The sequence below is a fragment of the Botrytis sinoallii genome, assembly GCF_014898435.1.
Source record: "Botrytis sinoallii strain Bc 23 chromosome Unknown BSIN_001, whole genome shotgun sequence".
NCBI lineage: Eukaryota > Fungi > Ascomycota > Leotiomycetes > Helotiales > Sclerotiniaceae > Botrytis > Botrytis sinoallii.
Genome location: NW_024066028.1, coordinates 123887 through 148286, shown reverse-complemented (window position 1 = coordinate 148286; position 24400 = coordinate 123887). Strand labels below are relative to the sequence as shown.

The following is a 24400-nucleotide window of genomic DNA, read 5'->3' as shown; positions in this document are numbered from 1 at the left end:
ATAGGGGTCATCATTATAGTCTGGATTTGTTCCTACTCATCAATTTTGATGCCATTTACCATCCATCTAGTGTATTTTCATTTGTCTCTTTAATGAAGCATACGTATTACAATGCGTTGCTTCACTTTACGGTGAAAAGAAGAGTCTTCACTAGACATAATGCCCCTGCTAAGATCCGGTTCGTTGACCTTGATGGCACCTTTAATGAAGTATAAAGACTTTCGTTTGAACCAAAGGAATAGCTTCAGCAAGAGATCTAGCTTTCCTCTCATTACATCTACATTCTTTTCTCGATAGCTAGAAGCTCAACACAATCTTTACTTTCATCCAATTGGATATTCCACATTGGATTTTTCTCTCTTTAAAATGCGCAAGTCACTTTTCGGATTCGCAGCCGCTGCTGCCACCGCTTCTGCAGAATCTCTGACCGACATCTGCACAACAGCCGTCGCTAAAGCGGCTCTACCCGCGAACGGGACATTATTCGGGAGTTCTGTCATCCCATCATCGGTTACAGCAAACGTTGTCTACAACACTTCTGTCAGTGGACAAACTTTCTTCCCTGATGCTACTGTCAATTTCTGCAACGTAACCTTCGCCTATACCCACAATGGCCGTGGGGACAATGTGGTTCTAACTCTTTGGTTGCCAGCCCCATAGAACTTCGAGAACAGATGGCTCTCATCTGGAGGAATGGCTTACAGCATCAATTCGGGTACTACTAACCTTGTTGGAGGTGTTATGTATGGTGCTGCATCTGGTCTCACTGATGGTGGATTTAACACTGTATTCGACTCCGTATTCCTTCTCGACAACGGTACAATCAACTGGGAGCCCACCTACATGTTTGGTTATCAAGCTATTGGCGAGTTGACCACGCTTGGAAAAGAATTTACTAAGCAATTTTACAACATGGGCGATAATAAGCTCTACGCTTATTATCAAGGTTGTTCCGATGGTGGTCGTGAGGGATGGAGTCAAGCTCAACGCTGGGGTGATATTTACGACGGCATTATTGCCGGTGCACCAGCTTTCCGATATGGCCAACAGCAAGTCAACCATGTCTTCTCAAATGTTGTCGAGCAAACACTTGATTATTACCCATCAGCATGCGAGCTTGAACTAATTGTTAACGAAACCATCTCTAACTGCGATGGCCTCGATGGCAAGGTTGATGGTGTGGTATCTCGAACAGATCTTTGCAAGCTTCATTACAATATCAACCAAACTATCGGTTTGCCTTACAGTTGTGCTGCTAGCTCCGCTGTTGGTCTTGGTCTTGGTTTTGGTAAACGCAAGAGGCAAGTGATGGGAGGGTCTACCAATCCAGCTACAAACGGTACTATATCAGCCAAGGTAGTAGAGGTTGCGCAAACCATTCTCGATGGGTTACATGATTCTCAAGGCCGACGTGCCTATCTCTCGTATCAGCCATCTGCCGATTTCGAAGATGCAGCAACAACCTACAATTCCGATACCGATACCGATTCCTACGAACTCAGCATTGCTGGAGCTGGTGGTGAATGGGTCGCTAGGTTCCTTGAATTACAGGATCTTGATAACCTTTCTTCTTTGGATAACGTCACCTATGATACCTTGGTACAATGGATGGTTCAAGGTTGGACCAGATATGAGGATTCACTTCAGACCAACAACCCGGATCTCACTGATATCTACAACTACGGAGGTAAAATTCTTCATTTCCACGGTGAATCCGATCCTAGTGTGCCCGCCGCTTCTTCAGTTCACTACTATGAGTCTGTCCGCAGCATCATGTATCCTGGTCTATCGTTTAACGACAGTACTGAAGCTTTGAAAGAATGGTACCGCTTGTACATGATTCCCGGTGCCGCTCACTGTGCCATCAACAGCGAACAAGAGAATGGTCCTTTCCCTCAAACCAACTTGCAGGGTTTGATTGAGTGGGTGGAAAATGATACGGTTCCCGTCACACTCAATGCCACCCACTTGGCTGGTGAATACAAAGGAAAGAACGCTCAAATCTGTGCTTGGCCTCTTCGTCCTCTCTGGATCAACAATGGTACTACCCAGGATTGTGTCTTTGACCAAGCTTCTTACGACACTTGGAACTACACTTTCGACGCTTATAAGCGACCATTGTACTAATCTTTGTTGGAGGAAAAGGATTCACTGCGAGAACAACAAATTATCTGCGGTGTCTCTTCGAGCCGATGTATATACCGTATTACCTCTCTAACTTCCTGGCTAGGAAGTTGTCATTCTCTTCTTCTGTACCTTATTCTAGATCTTTAGACAAATGCCATTGATTGTCTAACATACTTTGCTTCCACACCAATGTTTTTCCAATATATTGACATCATGAGAAATATATGTAACACTGCCAATTTCCAACTACTCTAGTTAAACACTCAGTCAATTCTCTACCATTGATTGTCCCCTGCGTGCCGTAAAATATGTATATTTTTTTTTAGAATCATAGGAATCCAATAGTATGTGCTTGAGCAACCACACTCTAATGCTAGGGGAGATATCCTTCATGTCCCCACTATCTCAGTGATACGAATAATTCTACAGTAGGTGAGTATCTGAACGAATAGAAAAAGGGCTCAGTAGCTTAGCAATAGCATTGTTATTAAAAGTCTATATTCGAGCATTAAAGCAATCAAAAGAAACGATTTACTTTAAAGATTAATTCTTAGTAAAGACATAGCGAGGAGATCTTTTCTAAGTACTAAATCTCTTTATATATATATCTAAAATTCTCATCTTATTGTCGTCTTAACGAGATGATAACGATAGCTTTTTTCATCTATCTTTAGCGTCTTAGTTTAGTTTTATTATAATAGATTTAGCGAGAACACTAGACTCATATTACCTAGTTTCTATTCAAGAATTACTCCCTTCTATATATAATCCTAGCTCTCAAGATAGTATTCAAGATTAACACTACACTCCTACCTAAATAATAATCACTACATCATACCTATATACTTCAATTTAATAAATCCGATAAAGTATAATAAATGCCATCTTCAAATACCTAGATATCTAGATATATAAACTCAACCTCATTAATCAGAATACATTATACGTAGCTATCTATCTAGATACTAATAAAATAATAGAGTATATTAATATTAACATCAACATCAACATCAACATCAACAAAATCTATATCATGGTATCGATGTAATACCTACTAGGTAGTTAGCCAGTGATGTGATATGATGGATTCGGGAATAAATCAAATGAATTAAATGATTACGGCTAGGTGTTCAGTGGATCCCCGTAGTATTATATCTGAACTGAATATATAAATATCTCTTTTTCTATCTAATACTATACTTGAAAGAAAGATAATTAACTAATCAATCAATCAATCAATCAATCCAACATTCGGTTAGTTACTTACTTTAAAAAACTCTTTAGATAGGTACCTATGTAACAAGTTTATTTCATTTATATCGAGGTAGTATATTGAACAGAGGAAAGCTATGAATCCAATGTATATTTTATATATTCCTGATACATACATAGATAGATATATGGACGCATAACATTTCCGAGTAAGTATTCCTCTAAACTCAATTAATTCTTCACGAACATTTTTATTTATTTATAAATGAATATATACAACGAATGAAAATACATTTCCCATTTTCCATTTCCTCCATAGACACAACGCAAACATAGAGACAGACACAAACACAGATACAGATAAACAGAGTTATATCCAATCCATGTCCTAATCCATGAATCCATACATGCATATTCATCAGCTCATGAAATCTTCGCTCTCGCTCCAAAGCATGAATAACGCCCTCACATAGCAATACCCAGCCACTCTACTTAGTTTCGCACTCATCAGAGTCAACCCACACAACACTTTGGGTTGCGCTTGCAGATGGGATAGTGACAGCTGCGCTGGTGGATACTTCCGCGATGGAAGAGGAGGAGGAGGAAGAAACTGGTTCAACGACAGCAGCAGAAGTAGAAACCTCGGCCACAGATGAAGAAGCAGGTGTAACGACCGCGGCAGGGGTAGCGCTCGTAGTTGAAGCATCTACAACCGCCTCCTTGGCGACAACGGCATCGGAAGCAACAGACTTTGAGGCCAAGCCCGAACCCAAGTTTCCGCTTGCGCTAACGAGGTTTCCGGGAGTGACGGCGACGTTGTTAACGGTGACGGTCTTTCCGCTCAAACCGGTGACACGGACGTTGACTTTGGAGCCGTAGCCAGCGGAGTGTTCGAAGTAGTTGTAGGTGGTGCGGTTGGTTGGTTGCCAGGTTTTTCCGCCGTCGGTGGAAACGTCGAGCTTGGAAACTCCCTCGGCGGCGTTGACGACTTGCATGCTGAACCAGTAGGCCGAGACACCTTCTTTGAGGTGGAGTTGGAGGGGGCTGGTGATGGGACAGTCGACGTAGTTCCAGGTTACGTCGATGATTCCTTTGGAAAGGGGAGCGAGGGAGGTGAAAGCGGTGGTGTAGAGATCCAAGTGGTTGGTTCCGCAGCCGGGACACTCGTCTGTGATCTGAGGGGGGGGTGTTAGTCTTGGGTTTGGTGTTTTGGAAATGATGGATAGGAACTCGGGGATATAGGATACATACCATAGCAGTGATAGAGTTACCTGAAGGACCGGTAACCGAAACACAACGACCACACTGCGAAGCAGTAGCCCAGTTGGAATCGGAGAGGGCAGTACCAAACATATTGGATGGAAGGGTATAGGTGGAGAATGAACATGCTCCTCCGTGAGTATTACCACCATAAGTAGTAGCTTGACCCGAGAGAGCACGTTTTCCCATCACGGCTCCTTGAGCAATGGAGAGGAAGGTAGAGGCAGTAGCCAAGTTCTTGATTGAGAAACCCATGTTGATCGAGTTTTGTTTTTAGGGAACGAAATCGATCGATTGAAAGAGTACAGTTAATTGAGACGGTCAAGGCTGTATGTGAATGATAGATATCTTTTCAAAAGAATGTATATATATGGACAAGAATGGGAGTATTGAAGACCAAAGCTTCTATAATGAATCTCGAATCAAAATGTGATGAAGAGTAATGGAAAAGGAGAGGAGAAGAAACCCAGACAACGGAAAGCTGATACTTTTTATAAGAATGAGAATTGATGAAGATTGATGCATATTTAAAAATTAATTAATATACCTAGGTAATTGAAATGATGCTCTCAGGGGTGGGAACGATGATTTTGCGGGGCAGGATTGTTTCTGGGATGAATTTGTGATAAGCGCTGACATGCTGTGATACCTACCAAGGGACCTAAGTAAGTAATACCTGGGTAGTTGAGTATTCCTTCTTCTTGCAATTTTAGAAATGCGAGATGATTGAGTACCTAGGTAAGGTAAGTGAGTGGCGTTGGTTGGGATTTCTGGATTTTTGTCTTTGTTTTGGTGTTTTGATGAATTGATGAATTAATTGGTGTACTATAGAAATCAATCTCGATAGATTAATTCCCTAGTAATTAATCGTTGAATGTGATTTCCACTCCGTATCGATTGATACTCCATGCATACCATACAAACATACCTAGGTCTGACTGACGAAGTCGATTGACTCGATTCCCTTTCAGAATATTGTACAATACATAAATACATACATACATACATACATACATACATACCTACCTGTGATTCCTAGCTACGATTCCCATCTCTTTTCAGCCACAACCGCCAAATAGCTAGCCACCTATCTACACCAGGGCTGTCCTTACGAGCTAAGCCGTTACCCCTTAATCTACCCAACCTTGGAAATCCTTCCGCACATTAGTCATCGAAGCATACCTAGGTACATCGTACAAACCTACCTCGCCTACCTAGGTAGCCTCATGTCCAAACGAGTCTCGATCTCTCCGTGATTCCCAACAAGCTTTTTCCAACATCGTCCCCGACGCAAAGAACCAAGTCCGCAGCGGAAGGAGAGAAAAATATACTTTTTGCGGTTGCTTCTTATCCCAAAGCGGAGTTCTCCCATCATTTTTAACTTTCGATAGCTCGATACTCCACGATTAAATCTCGGTGCGCATTTTAACCGTCTCTCCAGCTGGTCCATCTCCATGTGGTCGGTCGACCGTATCCATTGTTTAGACTTTGTACGCACTCGATGACCACTGAGAGATGTGGTCGCCCTCACGATGCTCTCGCGACCTTCCTATCTCGTGATGTGATTGTGAATACGACTGTGAATACGATTGTGATGGGAAAGTATAAGCAGTACCTCTTCACAACTCTAAATATCGAGTGAAAATAAATAACTCATCGTGAAAGAATGGTGGAAGAAATATAAAGTTCATCTGATTCTTGGCAGGGAAGATGCACGTATGGGGGTTCAAAGACTTAAAGTGACAGACCAGACAGACCCGACAGCACAGCACAGCCATTTCAACAAATATCCGTGCCATCCTGGATGCTTCGAATTCTAGATCTCCAAGGTTGTTTCAACTTTCAAACAAGGGATGTGGCACGTGGAATTATTATTATTGATGTTATTGGGATACTAGGATTCTTGACTTTGCTATTCGAGTTCGACGTCAATTAGTTTACTGCTATTACTGAGGCCGATTTGAATCATTTGGCCAAAACCCTAAAAATAGAATTCTGCCTTACACAATAAAAATTTCTATAATTTGTATAATATATATATATATATATAGAAATCTTGAAAAAATGATTGTATTGTATAGAGTGTATTTTCCTTTGTATATTATTATAGTAATTAATTATAATATATTTTTATTTTTTGAATATAATAATAATAATATTATATTCTAGATTTTAATATAAAAATAAACCTTACTTTTATTACTTTTATAAAACTTATATAATCATTTTAGTATATATAATCTTATAATAAACAAATATACTTAATATAAATAAATAATTAAATCTATCAATCAATTTATAGAAAATCTTTAAATTAATTTGAAAATATTAATATCAAATTATATAATTAATTCATAAAATCGTTTTTAATTTTAATTTTATTAATAATTCTCTTTTCTTTTCAATCTACACCTAAAATTAAGTAATTTTAGAAAATAATAATAACCTTATTAAAACTTATCTTTTTTTGAATCAATTTATATCAATAGAAATCGATATATTAATTGCTTTTATAGACTTATATAATATCTTCTATTTATTTTTAATATATTATTTAATTAATCTTTTTTAATTAAATATTATTCTATATATATAGATTATCTAACACTTTTTAAGAAAAAGATTCATATAAGATATAGCTTCAGAATATTAATACTTATAAACAAATCTTTATATAATATTCGTATTATTAAGACTTGAATTATTCAATTCCAATATATATATATACTTCTAGGATATTTATTTATTATTTATTAATCTCTTTTTTAGAAATATTATAAAACGATATTTTTATTAAAAGTATATTAAGAAAGAGAGTATTTTTTATAGATTGTAAAAGCTAGAAAGATGGTTTCGAGGTATTTGTGTGAATTTAAGAAACAAAATAAAAGTAAAAGTATATATTATATATAATACAGATTCCGATGAGTTTATAATATTATTAGAATATCTAAAATAAATATGAAAAATATACTTTAGAAGATATACAATTTACTTTAAATTATATTGACCTATTGATAACTATAAAAGACGAATTGTCACGGGTGGGACACTAAGCCCTTTCTGTCCGTCCCTGTCCTGCTATAAATGTGAGAGTAAGGTAGAACTTCCATTCTATCTCCTAGTCTTTGGGCGTTTAGCTCAGCGGTAAAGCTTCTGAAAACTCCCAGAAGTGATCCCGTTGACACTACAAATGGATTTATTAGATTTCAAAAACAATATTCAGAACTAAAAATATGTTATTTATGTTAATTAGAGTTTAATCGGGTTAAAGAAGTAATTCCAGAGAATATTTAGATTTGATTTGATATATTTCATATATATTTCATTAAGTAAAAATATGAATTAGATAATATGTATAATATAGATAAAATTGGATTTGGAATTGAAAGTATTCAAAATACTTATATAATAATTGATTCTATTCAAAAATCGAATTGAAAAGTTATAGTTAACAAGTAAGAATGAATAATTGTATTTGAATGTATTAATATAATTAGAAATACTCTATTATCTATAATGATTTTCAAGATTCAGAATACGAATTCTGTATAGATTTTAAAGGATATATTTCAAAGCTAGTAGTTCTTTATTAATATAAATAGATAAATCTCAAATAGCTATAGATTAGAATAATTAAAAAGGGTTTTCGAATCAGAATCCAAAAAAGTATTAAATAACCAATCTCAATTTTTAATTATGAATAGCTATTCAAGCTATATTATAGATAGTTTTATTGCTTTTTATATAAAAAATAATATCGATTTACTTATATTATCTTCTTATTATTCTTACTTGCTTTAATTATTTAATATTGTAATATATAAATCAATAAAACAATATTATACTTTAAAGATTAATCAATATTCTCAAACTAATATAAAGCAAATCTAAAAAACTGAATAGATAAAACTTTTTCAAAATATTAAAAAAAAGTATTAAATTCTTTTAATATTAAAGCTAGCTAGAAAGAAACTAGTTTAGTATCTTTTGTTTTACGAAAAATACTTAATTTATTATTATTTAATTTTTTTCAGTAATCTTTTATTTTACAAATAAAAACTTCCAATTAAAATCTAGATTTGTTTATATTTAGGAGTTCTTTTTCAGATAGAATAAAACTAAAACAAATAAATCAGATCTTTAATATAGTTCTAGTAAATAATAATTCTTTTATATTATCAACTTGTTGATATATTAAGAGAATGACTAGGCTTGTAGATCTCAAAATGCTAAGATAGTTCTATTTCGAAAACAGCTTTTTGATATTCAGGAGGTAATTGAAATTCGAAGAAGAAAACTAAAGGTAAAAGAGTCAAATTATAAAATCAATTTGTTTTTAGTACTAAAAAAATATTGAAAATAATATGAAATAAAGAAAAAAACTGAAGGAGAAAAGCTATAAGGATAATTATATAAATATTTAATTGAAGAATTAGAAAAAGAGATTAAAAAAGAAGAGTTAGAGAATAATTCAATAATTCGGAATTGAAATTGAAAGATTGTATGGCTTGTAAAACAAGATCGCATATAGAATAATTTTGTGCCCAAACTATTGATCCAAAACACCCTCTTTATCACCGAGGGATAAGAGCCACCTACTCCTCCGGTAGCAGGGAAGGCCAATTGCAGTCAGCCAGAACAAAGGTTTAGGTGATCAGCTAGTGCCTTTCCTGAATTAAGGAGACAACTTTAGTAGGGCTCTACTATATATTAAAGTGTCAAACGGATCTCACTAGAGGTCTTACAAAAGAGGGTAGTGGCAGAGCAATTCCAGGAATAGTGGAACAAGCGCATATATGATCAAATTATATATTCTTTGATGGATTGGAATAGACTGATAAGGATAGTAGGCGAGTAGGATATGGATATATCGTATATAGAGGATAGATGGTAGTATACAAAGGAAACAATGAATTGTATTACAACTCTCATATATTCAATGCAGAAGCGATTAGGGTATACCAAGGCCTCCAAGTAATAATCAGCAATATCATTAGCATAAAACAAATGGAAATCTGTATATATATCAATAGTATATCAGTGATATAAGGAATGAGAGACACAGTCTCTACTATATTATAATAGGCTTTCCTTAAATGCTATAAAACTGATGTAAATATATCGGATCCAGATCAAATAATCACTAGGCTATATAGGAATCAAGGGGAATGAGTAAGTAGATATATTCGCTAATAAAGATATAAAAAGATCAGCCTTAGAATATACAAATCGATCTATAATAAGCGATATCTGTTCTATAGTAAAAACTGCTATAGAATTAGTAGCATAAGTGTAATGAATCAAACAAATACTAATAATCTCCAAACAATACTAGAAATGGGATTCAAAGAGTACAAACAAATACTCTAAGAAACTAGAACTCTTATAAACAACTCCTTATTACATACTAACGATTCACTCAGTATATAGCAACTTCGAAAACTATTATTAACAATTTAAATACAAGAAAACAACAATCTACTATTTATATAATATATTCAAATCCCCTGAGCATATTGTGTATTATCACAAAGTCCTTATAATCTATAAAACCTGACCCCTAGATATCAAATCCAAATACTTATTCTGCAATCAAGCAGTTCAAAAACGATTACTGAAATAGTTAATATATACACCAGCCAAATTCACTAAATTTATTACTATAACAAATTTCTATAGAAATATATATTCTAAAATATTATTAAAAGAATAGAAAAGGAGAAGGAAAGGGATCAATCAATCTAGGTGAATATAAATAGAGAATAGAAAAGGATAGATTTAGAAAAGCTATATAGAAGAAAATTGAAGCACACAGTATACTATATTATAAGAGAATGTATACAAAAACTATTCTTACAAAATAAAACAACTTTCAAATAAATATTATATAAGGGATTAAAAAGCGTGCACAAAGGTGTTCAAAGAATCGGAAACAAAAATATAAGTACACTAGCCATCACTTGAAAGGCTACTAAGGGTATTGAGACCCCATCCCTAGGAAAGGAGGATTATATAAATTAAAAGATCACCCCGCAGTTAGCCCAACCGTAATGCCCCCCGGGAGGCTCGCCTATACGGCCCGGTTGAAAATTACTAATAATAATAATAATAATAATATAGAATAATTGAAAAAGTGTCCGAGTTCCCCATATATCCGAGTTCCCCATACGTTACGTTATATCTAAATACTAAATATGTTTTAAGTTAAAACAGAATTCTATTTTTAGGGTTTTGGCTAAATGATTCAAATCGGCCTTAGTAGCTATGTACATGTGAGTGTATCTGGTGGATATTTCGGACATCGAATTTCGGATATCGGAAATCTCGCGTGTCCGGAGCGGAGATGAAGTCGTTGGTTCCCGTCACATAGTGGTTAGCCGAATAAGTTTTTCATTCTCATCTTATAATTTTCATCATGACGGACGGTACTAATACAAACTAAATATATAAATTGAATGAATCAACAGTGTCCCTTTACTATGTTTCCAACAACCAACAACAACATCTCAATGCTGGGCAACGAGAAAAGAGTTTTCCGCCAAACACAGGGACTTGGTCGTAAAATATTCATATTCGATCAAGTACTTGGAGAAGAGCCAATTGATGACTGTGTAGCGAGCCCAAACTCCCTATACATGCATTCCAAAGGTCGAGGTTCCTTCAGGTCCTCTAGAGCTTTCATAACTCTGTCCTGGCTCTACTCCTGAAAGTCAACCAGTGCTTCAAAAGAAAATCAAGTAAAAGAGGCCTTACAGCTTCTGAGTGTACGTTACACCTTAATCTTCACCTTTTTGCACGGTAAACGTCTCCAGTCCTTAAAATTTCATCCTCTGCATTTTTCCCTCTTCCTTCCTTCTCCAGCTTTCGAACCAATGGTAAAACCCTTTCACCAAAGTTCTGAATATCATCCTCATAATGCAAAAACGCAATCAGAACAACATCAATTCCTAAGCTTTTCAACAACAAAATTCTATCGGCCACTTGTTCAGCTGTTCCGATCAATTTTGTTTTAAACCCATCGTTGTATTGCACCAAATCTTCAAATTTGCTATCTGCCCACATGCCCTTCTTGTTCCCTGTTGATGAGCCAGCTTGTTTTGTTGCATCCGAAAAGGCATTCACAGCTTCTCTGTCGGCTTTGCCTTGAATTTCCGAGAGTAGCTGTATGGCCTCTTCTTCCGTCTCTTTGACGATAGCAAAACCATTGACAGCAAAATGTATTTTCTCTTCACGACCGAGCTTTCGTGCTCGCTCTTTGACATCAGCAATTTGCTCTTGGAATCCTTCAAGGGTATTGCCATTCATAAAATAATAATCGGATACCGATGCTCCATTTTCCCGAGCATCAATTGAATTTCCACCTTGGAAAATGAGAGGATGTGGTCGACCGGGTAAATTGAGTGGTTTTGGTGACAATGGATAATCATGGAATTGGTAAAAATCCCCTTTGTATGAGAATTTTGGGGAAGTCCAAATCCCTTTCAAACATTCGATGAATTCCCTACTACGCCTGTATCGCTCAGCATGCTCCAGCCACCATTGTCCAATGCTTGTGAACTCTTGCTTGAACCAACCGGAAACAATATTCACAGATATCCTTCCATTTGTATAATGATCGATGCTAGCAATTTGCTTGGCGGCGACGGCTGGATTCCAAGGTCCAGGTAATAAGGCCGCGATGACATTCAGTTTCTTAGTATTATGGAGAAGTGCTTGTGAGAAGGAGACGGATTCATGTTGGTTATCCTACAAACAATCAATATCAGTTTGTGTGCCAATAATGTATTCAAGAATCTCACAGCTCCATATCCTGCCATGAATCGAATTTGCGTGAGAGCATATTCGAATCCAACCTCCTCGGCAGTCTGCGCATATCTCATATTCGATTCGTAGTCCCAACTATCAAACGTTAGTGACAGAAATCTTTCAGGGGAACATAAAGAATACCTTGTTCTCTGGGGAATTTTCGATATAACCAAACCACCGGAAACGTTAGGGACCCAATAAGCGAACTTTACACGATCTGGTGCATCGTTAAGTCCCGGTTCGGCAGTGAAATGTGTATTGTGTCCATTCGTAGTGACGCTATTGGCATATTCAATGAATCTGTTCTGACTGTCGCCATTAACATATCCATTGGTAAGTCCATTCGCATGGCCATTGGGTCCATCATGGCGAATGACAATTGGACTATTGCTGCTGATTGTAATGGTAGTAGACATGCTTATATGTAGAGGTAGTAGAATATGTGAATTACACTTGATCAGAGGAGAAGGACGAAAAATGAAGAACAAAAGTAATGAAATGAAAATGGAAAGAAATACTAGATAGCTACGCTTTCAAGTAGCCATACTGATACTCACTAACGTCAATATGAGCACTTACTTTACTCGCATCATATTGGAACTACAAGAAAACTTCCGTCGGTAATTTAACCAAACTTTTGGTTGCGTAGGACGTGATTTCTCGTGGGAGAAAACTATGTATTGATATCCTGGGCGACGGATGGTGCAATATGCACCCCTCCTTGTGCAAGAGCTTTACTGCAGCCCGAGACTAGAGATTGATCGACAAGACCATCATAATAACAATTATGATGATCAAACATCGGTGATCCGGAGCAAACATGATTGAATTCAGAGATCAAGTAGTGATACCAATATCAAACTGTATATTATAGAACATTGATGAGTTTTGTCACGACGAAAAGAAAAGAAGAGATTCACTCATGAGAGGAAGTTATGGTAATATGCTAACCTCTGAATAGCATAGTAAGGTTAGCCCTTATCTAATCTAATCTAATCTTGAATATTTTTCACAACTACCACTACACGTCCCGCCCGCGTCCAACAAACTTTTTGATTCGTCGGCGCGTCATATCCATATTCATTTCAATGTCTCATCAATTGTATATACATTTATCTTCTTAGCTTCTCAGTCATAATGGTACAACTATTCTTGGACCATTTACTGAACCATCCCTCAGTCTATCAAGTGCTGCATTTATGCCTTGTAACCCACCATGTGCGATTTCAATTTCAGGAGTCGCTATTCTATTTTGCTCGAATAGTCTTTCCAACCAAATCATCAATCCTTCACCGATATTCGGTGCCTCATGAAATGTCTTGATGGGAACCGAATGATATAGCACTCCTGGAGTTGGTTCCTTTGGCAACCCGGTCAAGCCAACAAGATGCGCTCTTTTCCCTTCGAGTCCATTCTCTGAACGCATGGTTTGTGCGAGAAGGGCTGTACTCTCTTTCCCTCTCGTATCAAGTCCAAAGCGGAGTTCTCCCTTTGTGATACCTTTGACGATGGATATCGCCCTTTCAGTGTCAAAACGATCCACCAAGAGATCTGCACCATGTTTCAACATACGTTCACCACTTCGGGCAACGTCTATCACTGCAATAACTCTAAGTCCTGCCAGTTTTGCAAGTTGGACTGCGCAACACCCAGTAGCAGATGAACCTTACAACCGTTAGCATTTATCCAAAGTTTTACAGAGATTGCCTCACCTCCCCAAATTGCTATCCAGTCCCCAGGTTTGGGCCTCTCATCTTCTCGGATACTATCAAAGCACTCTGCTCTCACATCCTGTGGAATGGAATCTCTAGATATGGATCGGATTGCCTGGAAAAGATCTGGCCCTTGAATTTTACCCTCATCATTGGCAAAATTTACTCCCAAACATATACCTAACCCAAGAGCTGCGGCAACAAAGGCCACGCCAAGTGGTGCGGCATTGATTGGACTTACGGTACTTGGAAGCCTGCAAGCATTGAAGTCCGAAACGATTGCATATTGTTGATACGCAGCTTTCCGAGAATCTCGATAATCAGTGGAAATTCCCATAACCTAGAACTGTTAGCAATTACTTTACTCGGCATTCATAGATTCTTACAGTATCTCCAGGGTTGAATCTCGAATTTACTTGGGTTGATTTTACCACCTTTCCAGCAAAGTCTCGGCCACTTATACAGGGGAGAGAAGGCAGTCCAAAGCCAAAGTCGCTATTATGAATGGTTAATTAAATGATATCATTTGCTATCAATACACGAAATAATACTTACGGAGCTTTCCAGTCGATTGGATTCAAACCGATAACTTCCACTGCAACAAGCATTTCTCTATCATTCCTTAAGGAAGGTATTGGTTGCTCTACTGCATGGGTGTATCTTTGCTTTGCGCCATGCAAGAGTAAGACTTCTTGATGCGACACATTGTTTAGGTTCGAATTATGAATTGAATCGGATTCCTGGCGGGGAACTTCTGTCTCGTGGTGCAAATAGATACCCTCGGGCTCGCTCTCTGGTTCAGGCCAATTGTGAAAGACCTTCTGATACCCATAAGATTCCGGAGTCTTTGGGGGTGTTATTGCCTGATTGACAGATGCCGGTACATATGTTTGTGTTGAAGTCATTTTCTTTTTTGAAGAATAGAAGTTCGTTGAATTGTTTCCTTCTCAATCCAATCACTCAAAGTTCGACAAAGTTGAGTATATCGACGATTTCAGTCTCACTTGAATCATCTTCTAATTTCGTTCTAGTTCCTTGTGAATTCGGAATAATGGATACATTGTCACGCAATATTTAAGTTCATTTTTTGCCAATCGCTATCAAAACCGAGGTTCGAGATTCGTTTACACCAAAAATCATAGCCAATCTTCGTTATTGCTATGTACATGATCTCCCTTATCATAATGTGTATGAATATGCGGAGGTGATGGCGTGACGCACTAAATACCTCTAATTGTGGGTCTCCCCGTGATGTTCAAACACGGCAGATTGGAGTTAGAGCCAGAAAAGGCATCTTATCTTATCAAACACAAATTCCTGCGATTTACTTTGAGCAATTTGTTGAAGAGTGTTTACATTTATCGCTTTGGCTAGAATACATCTTCACTACAGACGAAACAATAATTTCCAAAGACTGTGCGATACGAAAATTCAACCCGCAGGAGAACCACACCGGTATAACAGAAAAGCCTACTTTCGTAACTAGTAAGAGAATACAACTCGTCACCTCCCTATATGTACCTCGTACTATTTTCCCTCAAAGTAAAACGAAGGTTGCTCGGACAATTTGATCATCACTTAGACCTCGAAAGACTGTCGAACGTATAATCTGCAAATCCGGAAGTGCTGCAAGTTCTCTATCGATTTCCTCAACTGGACAGCACACCTTGTGATTTTATCATTAATGTTGAGTGCCCCTGGATAGCAAGATTTTGATATTTACTTTGATCATACGCACTACGCAGATCGCGTTCTCCATGAAAGCTGTTATACTGGGTGTAGCATCGGTGCGTTCAGTGGACTACCATGTTGAAAAACATTTCACCTGCTTCTACCACAATAGGAAAAAAGACAACGACTGTTAGGTATATCTGATTTGAATTGCCGTCTTTTTTCTTATTCACATTTTTGTGTTCATTTCTATGTCGTTGCTTTTTCTGCGACAATTTCAAGCTCATCCAGCGTCTCTTCATCCCCCAGTTGCTTCATTCTTTATTATGAGCTTTGCCGCCAGGTTTGTACGCGGAAACACGTTTTTCGTTGATATCGATTGCACACGTCGCACATACTTAATGCGTGCAATGGGCCAATCGACCGTGCATTCAATTGTTGGTGGTATCTTCCTTCTGTAAATTTCAGCTTGTTCTCGGGTGGAAAATTACACAGCATTGTTGGAATTTCCTTCACCCCTATCCTTGAAACTACAAGTGATTCGTTGGTATATTATAGGTAGTCAGTTTTGTCCCTTGGTGAAGACCAATTGGCATGATAAAGTAAACAGATAATTTCTGTGACACCTTTCCTCGAAGTTCAAAACACTGGTCTATTCTTTTAAGCATAACTTATTCTTGAGTGATAACCCCCCTTTTAGGATTTTGTTCCAGCATTTACACCGCTGCGGAGAAATCAATAACTTCCGAGGCACATTGCAAAGTTGACAAATTGAATCGAACATTGCCGCCCCAGTGAGTAACTGGTGACGATGGATCATTACCAGTTTTTGTTCTGGAAGTGTTCCCAAGTTTTGGATTGTCGGCAAACGTTTACCAAGGTATGGGAAACATTATTGGAGAATCGGACAATAGGGAAATTGAGCCTTTCAACGCCAGACACACTAGTGGTAGATCAAGTGGAGAACACTCGGCACTTTGGCTCAAGCTTCATTGTTGCTTCTATTTTCATGGATTGGGAGCCCCTAAGGTTGCAGGACGACGGCTCTAGTTGACCAAATAGTATTTCCTTCGCCAATACGTTCACATGAAGTAACATATTGGCCAGAAAAATAGCAGTCGAGAGTAGGAAACCTTATTATCCACAAGGGTTTGCTCCGCGACCTTACTGAGAATGTCACCAAAATAAATTAAATACTCGCTAAACAATTCTCCGTCGGTAGGTTACATGAAACAGAAACATGGGGTCTTGCGGGTCCGAAATAGCCAAGAGCAATGTATCCAGGGCTCCAAGTGGCACAAAGGTGTTTATGTCCGACAACCTCTTGAAGTGTAAATACGATATTGGAATTAGATGTTACCGATATAAAAGTATCGTCAACTTCACTACTTCCTCAACTCTTCATTCCAAAATTGCCACAGTCTTTCATTTCGTGCCCTTAATCACCAGCAAAATCTTTTCACTCATTTCAACAGTCACTCATTTATTCTTCGTCAAATATGTATACCTCGACCATCCTCATTACCGCTCTTTCAGCTGCCGTCCAAGCTGCACCAGCTTTACTTCGCCGCGACAGCTGGGGAGGTGCACTTTCTCTTGGTCCTACGACCTCTCACATTCTCCGTTCCACCACTACTCTCATTCCGGGAACCGCACCTTCCACTCAAAATGGCGAGCTTTTCCTCTGGCCAGGTATGTCTAACGGTACCGGCGATCTCATTCAAACTACCCTCGAATCCTGGCCTTCCAACGACTGGTGTGGTGCCACTACGGGTCAATGGTGTGTCCGCGCTTCTCTATTCGGCTGGTTCGGACAACTCGATGGTGTAGGAGCTGCAGTTTCTGGAACCGATCAGGTTTTGATTGATTATGGATATAACGCTACCTCTGGCAACTGGACACAAACTGTCACGAATGGAAAGACCGGCGCAGAGCTAAGTTATTTCTCTTATCCCTCGGGCCTTATGACGGGATGGGGAACCGGCACAGAATGCAATGACGATTGCACGGGTACACTTGCCAAGCAACAATATGTCAACACGACTATCACGCTTGCATCTGCGGATCCAAACTTCGGAGCTACTTTGGGAGTTAGTCAGGGAACTACATACACTGGTCTTACGAGCGAGCAGGGAGGTTTGATCTGGAAGATTGCGGAGATCAATGTTCCTTCTATGTCTTAATTTGTGGAGGACCATACCTATGTAGGAATGGGGGATGTGGAGAAGAAAAAGGGAGGATTAGTAGGAGTTTGATTCTTGTATTTATTTGATGGTAACAAGGCCATCGTGGATCATTGTACATACCTTTTGATTAAAACAGATCCGTGGGACACATCTATCTTTCCAAAACAACCATTTGGCGAACTTGAGCAAAGCCTCCAAAAACCATATCTACACCTTTTTTAGATCCCGGGAAATTTACCCACCATCTTGATTTTCTCTAAGCATGATACTCATCGGCATAGTTTCCCGAGTCTCCGTCCATATACTATCTACAGCTACCAAATCCAAACCAAAGCGAAGCAACCATAAAGCCGTAAAAGCCATAATCTCAGTACTAACAAAGTAACAGCCTAGACAAAGCCCAGCCATAGAAAGAACAAAACGCCACTAGATTTCTGCGTTTTTCGCCAGGCATTTGTAGACATCGTCGGTGGTCAAAAGCATTCGCAGTTGAACCCCACACTGATGTTTCGGCATGTTCCATTGGCGCAATTGTCATCACGGTGGCGCTTTCTTCAAAAGATATGGTCGTTGAATAGTATATCTTTCATTACCACCCAAGCAGATATGCTAATGTGCACATAGCGTCAAGTTTCCTGCCATATCGAGAGGAGGATAGGATATACAGTTTAACTTTGGCTAGATCAACAGCGTAAAAATCGCTGTTATCACCATGCATCAGCTATTGCAAGCTCTTTCCGAAAATTTTCGACAACTACAAGGTTAGGAAATACGGGATAGATCATCCAGAATGCGACACCGACGATAGTAAACATGGAATTCATAACGAACTCTCAAATTCGATCAACGCATTTTGTAAATCGATTAGTAAATCCAGCACTGCGGTAGATATGCGACATCTATCATAGCTACATGCGGAGAACCAAGCTTGATACTGGAGCATGAGTGAGAGGGATGTCAAAGCGTTCTGAGTTTATGGGAAGATTTACCAAGACGTACCTGCTTAGATCAGTTACTGCGCCTCCAGTTCGTGTACTAGATGCTGGATTTATTCGTCAAGGACCCCCTGGCATTGTTAGAGCCAACTGTTTTGTTTGGCTTTGCCATTTGGATTTGTTACCAAGTTCTCGGATCTGAATTTATTCGCATGATAAGGAAAATGATTCAGTTCGACAGTTCCAAGCGAGAGGCGTGTTATTTGTTTGGACGTGCTACAGTAGGTATTGAGCATCGGTATTGATAACTAGCTCCTAGCTTCAGAACATCCCGAATCCGAATCCGCATCTGTATTTGATTACAATTAGTTAACTATCCTCATCCATTCTGTCCCACATCATTCTCACAGTTTATCCGTTAAGCCATACATAACATAATTCGAGATACGACTGGTGATTCTCAACATTTAGCTCTGAACAAAGCTGATACCGATGAAATTCAACATGGTCAGCGATCAACTTGTCGACATGGATATCTTTAAGGCGCCATCCTGCTTCGGATTGTACTTCGTAACAGTGATATATTCCAAAAGAAGTATGGATTTACCCTACCCTAACTTCTAACAACGAAGGGCAAAATTGCTTGTCGATTTGATGGTGTGGGTAATAATGACAAAAAAAGAAATTGAGACGATACTAATAATGGTAAGAAAACCAATGATGAATATTTTAAGAGCAAATATACATCGAAGCGAAACTTATGAAGATGATATCGGTTCAGGGAAGAAAAATAGGGTGGTATACAAAATCAGAAAAGGCTTGCGAGCTTAATTATCTTTAGAAATTGCTGAAGAGTGTAGTAAATGGACCTCAAAGTACAACCCCTGTTTGGAAGTATCATATATTCAAACCTGTGAAGAATGTTTCTGGCAGTTAGAGGCAATTAAAATGGGTGGACCTGTTGCTTCACAATTCCCATATTTATCGTGTGAACGAACTGCGCTGCAATGATATCACGTAGTTAAAGGCTGAGATATTCACACACGTTCCATCCGACTACGGATGTGAATTCGAGTGTTCCTCCCAAAAACGGGGAAACGGTGAAACGATGAGACATACGTTTTAGGAATTCAGGTTTGGTGACTACTATATAGTGAATATAGGCGTATTTAGGACTCGTTGTATATTATTAGGTATGCATACTGTCAGCGGGCCGATTTACCTAGGTATTTAACGGAGTGTATGCAATTCCGTCGTCTAATCTCTTCTGACCGAAATTGTTGATGAAAACTTCGAGTTTTCCTATGAAGGTCGATCAAAATGGTTTCTTTTGCCATATCGAGTTGTCTACTCAGGCACACATTTTTTCTCTCGAATTGCTTTCAAAACCTTGCACATTATCTCCTCTAGCTGAACTACAGCATAACAACGCCCACTCCACTGCCCGCATCATGAATTCTATTCAACTTATCCACGCCACCTGCGATATTGTTCGCCTTGTAGTTGTACAAATAATAATGTAACTGACCATCGCCGGCTCCGAATTTCTGCTGTTCTAAGAACAAAGTGTTATCCATAAGCGTCAACGCGTTAAAGACATCGAATTTGTATTTCTTGGCAATAATAAGAGCATCATGAACGAGCTCATTGAGACGTTTGCCAAGATCAGCTCTAGATGCTGCTGGATCAAGAGCAAGGGCTGAGGCATAATAAAATAGATAAGCGGCGCGAACGTTAGTGTGCTTAGGGTTGCCAATGACGGATGATTCGAGACAATAGAAAGAAAAGAAATCAGTGAGTTTCTTCGTCGTGGGGTCCTAGAGGATATGTTAGTTTGTAATTTAATGAGAACCAAATGCTAGAAAATTACCTCGACGACATAACACCAGATGACTTGTTCGGCAGGGGTCTCAATCTTGTTGAAAAGCCAATGTTCTATCTCCTCCCTAGTGAAAACTGGCGCCATATCAAATTTCGTCAGGTACTTTTTGCAAAGTTCCAAGACACCATCAATGTCTTTGGCTTCCATGGGTCTCAATCCTTTAGTGGATGTGTTGGATGGTAGAGCAAATTTACGAACTTGTCGATCTGGCGTACTTCCCGGAGGCAGTGGACTGAATTTGACCTCGTGTAACTTCTTCCAATCCAACGATCGATGGTAATATCTGCATGTACTGACTGGTTTAGGCAACACCACACCAGCAGTGTATATTGCCTGCCATGTTCCTTCTAGGTTACATCTACGTGTGATCTCTTTAATGAGAACGGGCGCCAATCTCTTCGCTCGAAGCTTCTTGTGGATACAAAGGAAGTTGACCTCAGAGGCCTTAAGGGTCTTGTTTCGCACTCGAAGTGCGACTGGGATAGCTGATATAAAGGCTACTAACTTTCCAGATACGGTAGCTCGAACACCAACGTGCCATTCCTTACTCCAACCTGGTGACATGAGTGCCCTAAATTGTTAGTAAAAGCCGTTCCAAAAAAATTATCCATGTCTTACCATCTGAGGAATGACTTTGAGTAGTTGAATCGAAACATTGCTTCATCATCTTCAACATAGTGGCCATATAATAAATCAAAAACTTCTTGTAAAGCCTCGTCACTTGTCATATCCATTGTAACCCAATGAAATCCAGCCACCAATGGACCTGGTTCTTTAGGAACTTGTTCCACATCAATAATCTTGAATGGACCCTCTTCAATAATTTCAGAGTTTTCTCCAAACTTGGGAACGGGTTGCGTTTGCCAAAACTTGTATGCGCCCATTTCCTTAACGTTCTTTCCACTCGAGGCCAGTCCAGTCATGATATCTTCCAAGCTAAGCTTTCGCACAGCTTCTGTAGCTTGCTTCGAAGAAAGCTCGCCATCTACAGCACCAAGTTGTTGTGCGAGTGCAGGATTTAATGCGAGGATATCTTGAATTTGAGATTTGCTAAGACCTGCGACGGCTTTTGAGAGGTCTTCTCTGGTAGGTTTTTCGCTTGGGCCATCTGAGGAAGATCCCACTCCCAGTGCGGCCTTTACCTTCTTTCGCTTTGACTTCTTCTTTTTGCCAGTAGCGGGTGTGCCAGTTGCGCCGGTGGTTGTTTCGTCATTGTCTTCTTCATTTTCGGATTCGACTTGTGCTTGGGTTGCGGAAGTTTCTTCGGTGGTATTTTCAGATGCAATTTCTTTGCCCTTAGGCTCGAGGGGTGTAGAATCTGCCATTTTTTTGGTTAATGTATAGAAAAAAAAATAGGGATGTAATACTGGATAGGAATAGGAATGTAAGGTGTTCTCAAATTTGGAAGTGGGAAGCTTGTTGGGCGGGGCGGGGTTATGACGCTAAAATTTGATTTAAGACAAAAAGCTTGTGGAGTCCAAATTGGGCAATTCAAATGGCCCACTAAGGACGAAAGGGGAAGCGGTAAAGCAATTTTATATTTTACCATATCTACTCGTGCTACTCAGTTCATCTGGGCACACCTATTTACCTAGCAGTATTCATCTACATTACCTACATAGGCACTATATATACCATTACTGTATTATATACCCAATACGTGAAAGAAATAAACCGTTGGGCAAAGTGAGTGTTAAAAGCAATTTATTATAGTGTCATGTCTCAAAATGAAAATCATTTATTTGTCCTCTTGACTCCTTCTATTCTATACCTAGGAACTTATATATACAGCAAATTTATATACACAAATGGCACTCGAATGGCACTCGAATGGCACTAAAATGGTACATTGTTCGTACCTTTATCACTAACGGCTTTCTCATCATGGTATTACCCCTCGGTTGTCGAGACCAAATGCTTTAAACTATAACATCGGGAAGTCAGTAATGGCCTGCTTTCAATGTGTAAAAGAGCTATGAATCAAATGAGGAGAGTGAATGAAGCGCCCAAACAGAGACAGACTCTCAAAAGGGGGGTTTTGAGGATATAATGTATCGAATCTGTTCAGAAAGTGAAGAGGGATATCATAAACATTAAAAAGGTTGTGGAGCGCAAAAGGAAAAGGACTGATTAAGCTTACAACTGCTAAGGATAGAGGCGCATAGGTGAGAACCGTACTATGAGCTAGAATCCAGTTAGCAAGAACGTAAAATTACTTCCCTGGTGATCTATATTTACTTACCTCCATGTGCGACTATTTCTTGTCGAATGATCTTATCACTTCCAGTCTTCCAAGTCGAAATGAAAGCACCATCACCCATATCAACGGTATTCCGCGCTTTCATCTTCTCCAACAAGTCCATGTCTATCCCACTTTCCATAGTACCATTTGCAGCAGCAGCAAACAACCCTTGTGAATGATACCATGGAATCTCGTAATCATCTAAAGCATGAATAATAAATAATCGCACCCGCTTACTGATTTTCACAAAATTCGTAAGGCGTGAGGTGGAGGGCCATTTGTCGTTCACATAGCTGATGAAGAGTTTCTGCAGCGCAGGGTATGGACGCAACGGTGACAGCACTGGTATCCAGCCGGCGATGGAGTAGCTGGTCAGTAGGTTTGAAACATCTGTAAACCCGGCGACAAGTACAACACCTGCAAATTCGATTTTTTGCATGGCAAAATGTTCTATGACGCCACAAGCAACTGCTGTTCCTAAACTCTGACCTAGAATCACAATCCGAGATGACGGAATTTTGGCACTGTTCAGAGCCCACTCGACTGCCGAGATACCATCTAAGATGAGTCCTTCCTCGGTAGGGAAACCAGTTGAGCGGCCAAATCCACGATAATCAATGGCTAAAATGTGAATATCTGAGGTGCTTCCGTCAGGTATCGCCCGATATGAAGCTGTTCGTTCTCCCTGAGCCACGTTTCCAAATGTCTGTCTTACAATCAGCTGATAGGCTCACATATCAGAAAGAAACCATTCATACCCCGTGAACTTTCATCGTTAGTGCATAGAAGATAGAGTATTTGGACAAGACTTACAATTGATAATAAGCCGAGCGTTTGGGTCATCTCTCAATAGTTCGAATCCCTTCCTGTGACTTATATCATTCACGAACCCCGACGGTTGCTTCAATATCTCCGATTCATGCTTAGCATAAAGGCCAAGGGGCATTACATGCCAAGCGTAGATAGTCTCCCCATCCACAGTACTGAAATTGAATGGCGACACCTGATTCTCTATGCTAAAATTCAGCAATGGAGGATATGTATGTGGCCGATACTACTGACTAGCGAAGCCAAACTTTTCTGGCTTATCTATGTCTGTTGCCCAGGCCTGTGGCAGATGTAACTTGTGCACGTACATAACACTTGAAGTATGAGCAAAAGGACATGTGTATTATTGAATTGGAATGTGTCACTTACTGTCTTTGCAGCCATGGATTTGTCAAGGCAAGCAATGCTAAAGCATAAAACGAAATTCCAAGAAAAAGAGTAAGGTATGCTTTCTTGAAGATAGGCGCCAGGGGAGCCATGCTGTGAACGACAAAGTCTCAAGACAGGAAAAGCTAGAGGAAAAGAGTCAAGAAGGT

General features: G+C 39.1%; 7 protein-coding genes across 7 annotated transcripts; 2 read left to right on the top strand and 5 right to left on the bottom strand.

The window, feature by feature from the left end:
- Positions 1-366: 366 nt before the first annotated feature.
- Positions 367-2127, top strand: EAF02_000046 (uncharacterized protein; the record flags this gene model as incomplete). Its single annotated transcript, XM_038896094.1, has 2 exons — positions 367-627; positions 661-2127. The coding sequence occupies 2 exons, from the start codon at positions 367-369 to the stop codon at positions 2125-2127; spliced, it is 1728 nt and encodes a 575-aa protein (XP_038762953.1).
- A 1416-nt stretch (positions 2128-3543) lies between these two features.
- On the bottom strand, positions 3544-5232 carry EAF02_000045 (uncharacterized protein). The gene is made up of 2 exons (XM_038896093.1): positions 4591-5232; positions 3544-4514 (listed from the first exon to the last, which is right to left on the bottom strand). Exons 1-2 carry the CDS (start codon positions 4852-4854, stop codon positions 3828-3830), a joined length of 951 nt encoding a protein of 316 aa, XP_038762952.1. The 5' UTR covers positions 4855-5232; the 3' UTR covers positions 3544-3827.
- Positions 5233-11385: 6153 nt separating this feature from the next.
- Positions 11386-12824, bottom strand: EAF02_000044 (uncharacterized protein; the record flags this gene model as incomplete). The annotated part of the gene is made up of 3 exons (XM_038896092.1): positions 11386-12348; positions 12402-12501; positions 12550-12824. The coding sequence occupies 3 exons, from the start codon at positions 12822-12824 to the stop codon at positions 11386-11388; spliced, it is 1338 nt and encodes a 445-aa protein (XP_038762951.1).
- A 716-nt stretch (positions 12825-13540) lies between these two features.
- Positions 13541-15025, bottom strand: EAF02_000043 (uncharacterized protein; the record flags this gene model as incomplete). The annotated part of the gene is made up of 4 exons (XM_038896091.1): positions 13541-14073; positions 14121-14460; positions 14507-14615; positions 14676-15025. 4 exons carry the CDS (start codon positions 15023-15025, stop codon positions 13541-13543), a joined length of 1332 nt encoding a protein of 443 aa, XP_038762950.1.
- A 2265-nt stretch (positions 15026-17290) lies between these two features.
- EAF02_000042 (uncharacterized protein) lies at positions 17291-17974 on the top strand (the record flags this gene model as incomplete). Its single annotated transcript, XM_038896090.1, has 1 exon — positions 17291-17974. The coding sequence occupies one exon, from the start codon at positions 17291-17293 to the stop codon at positions 17972-17974; it is 684 nt and encodes a 227-aa protein (XP_038762949.1).
- A 2353-nt stretch (positions 17975-20327) lies between these two features.
- EAF02_000041 (uncharacterized protein) lies at positions 20328-22119 on the bottom strand (the record flags this gene model as incomplete). Its single annotated transcript, XM_038896089.1, has 3 exons — positions 20328-20729; positions 20783-21365; positions 21413-22119. 3 exons carry the CDS (start codon positions 22117-22119, stop codon positions 20328-20330), a joined length of 1692 nt encoding a protein of 563 aa, XP_038762948.1.
- A 557-nt stretch (positions 22120-22676) lies between these two features.
- On the bottom strand, positions 22677-24343 carry EAF02_000040 (uncharacterized protein; the record flags this gene model as incomplete). The annotated part of the gene is made up of 7 exons (XM_038896088.1): positions 22677-22718; positions 22935-22978; positions 23037-23742; positions 23795-23802; positions 23850-24047; positions 24099-24178; positions 24234-24343. The coding sequence occupies 7 exons, from the start codon at positions 24341-24343 to the stop codon at positions 22677-22679; spliced, it is 1188 nt and encodes a 395-aa protein (XP_038762947.1).
- Positions 24344-24400: the final 57 nt, after the last annotated feature.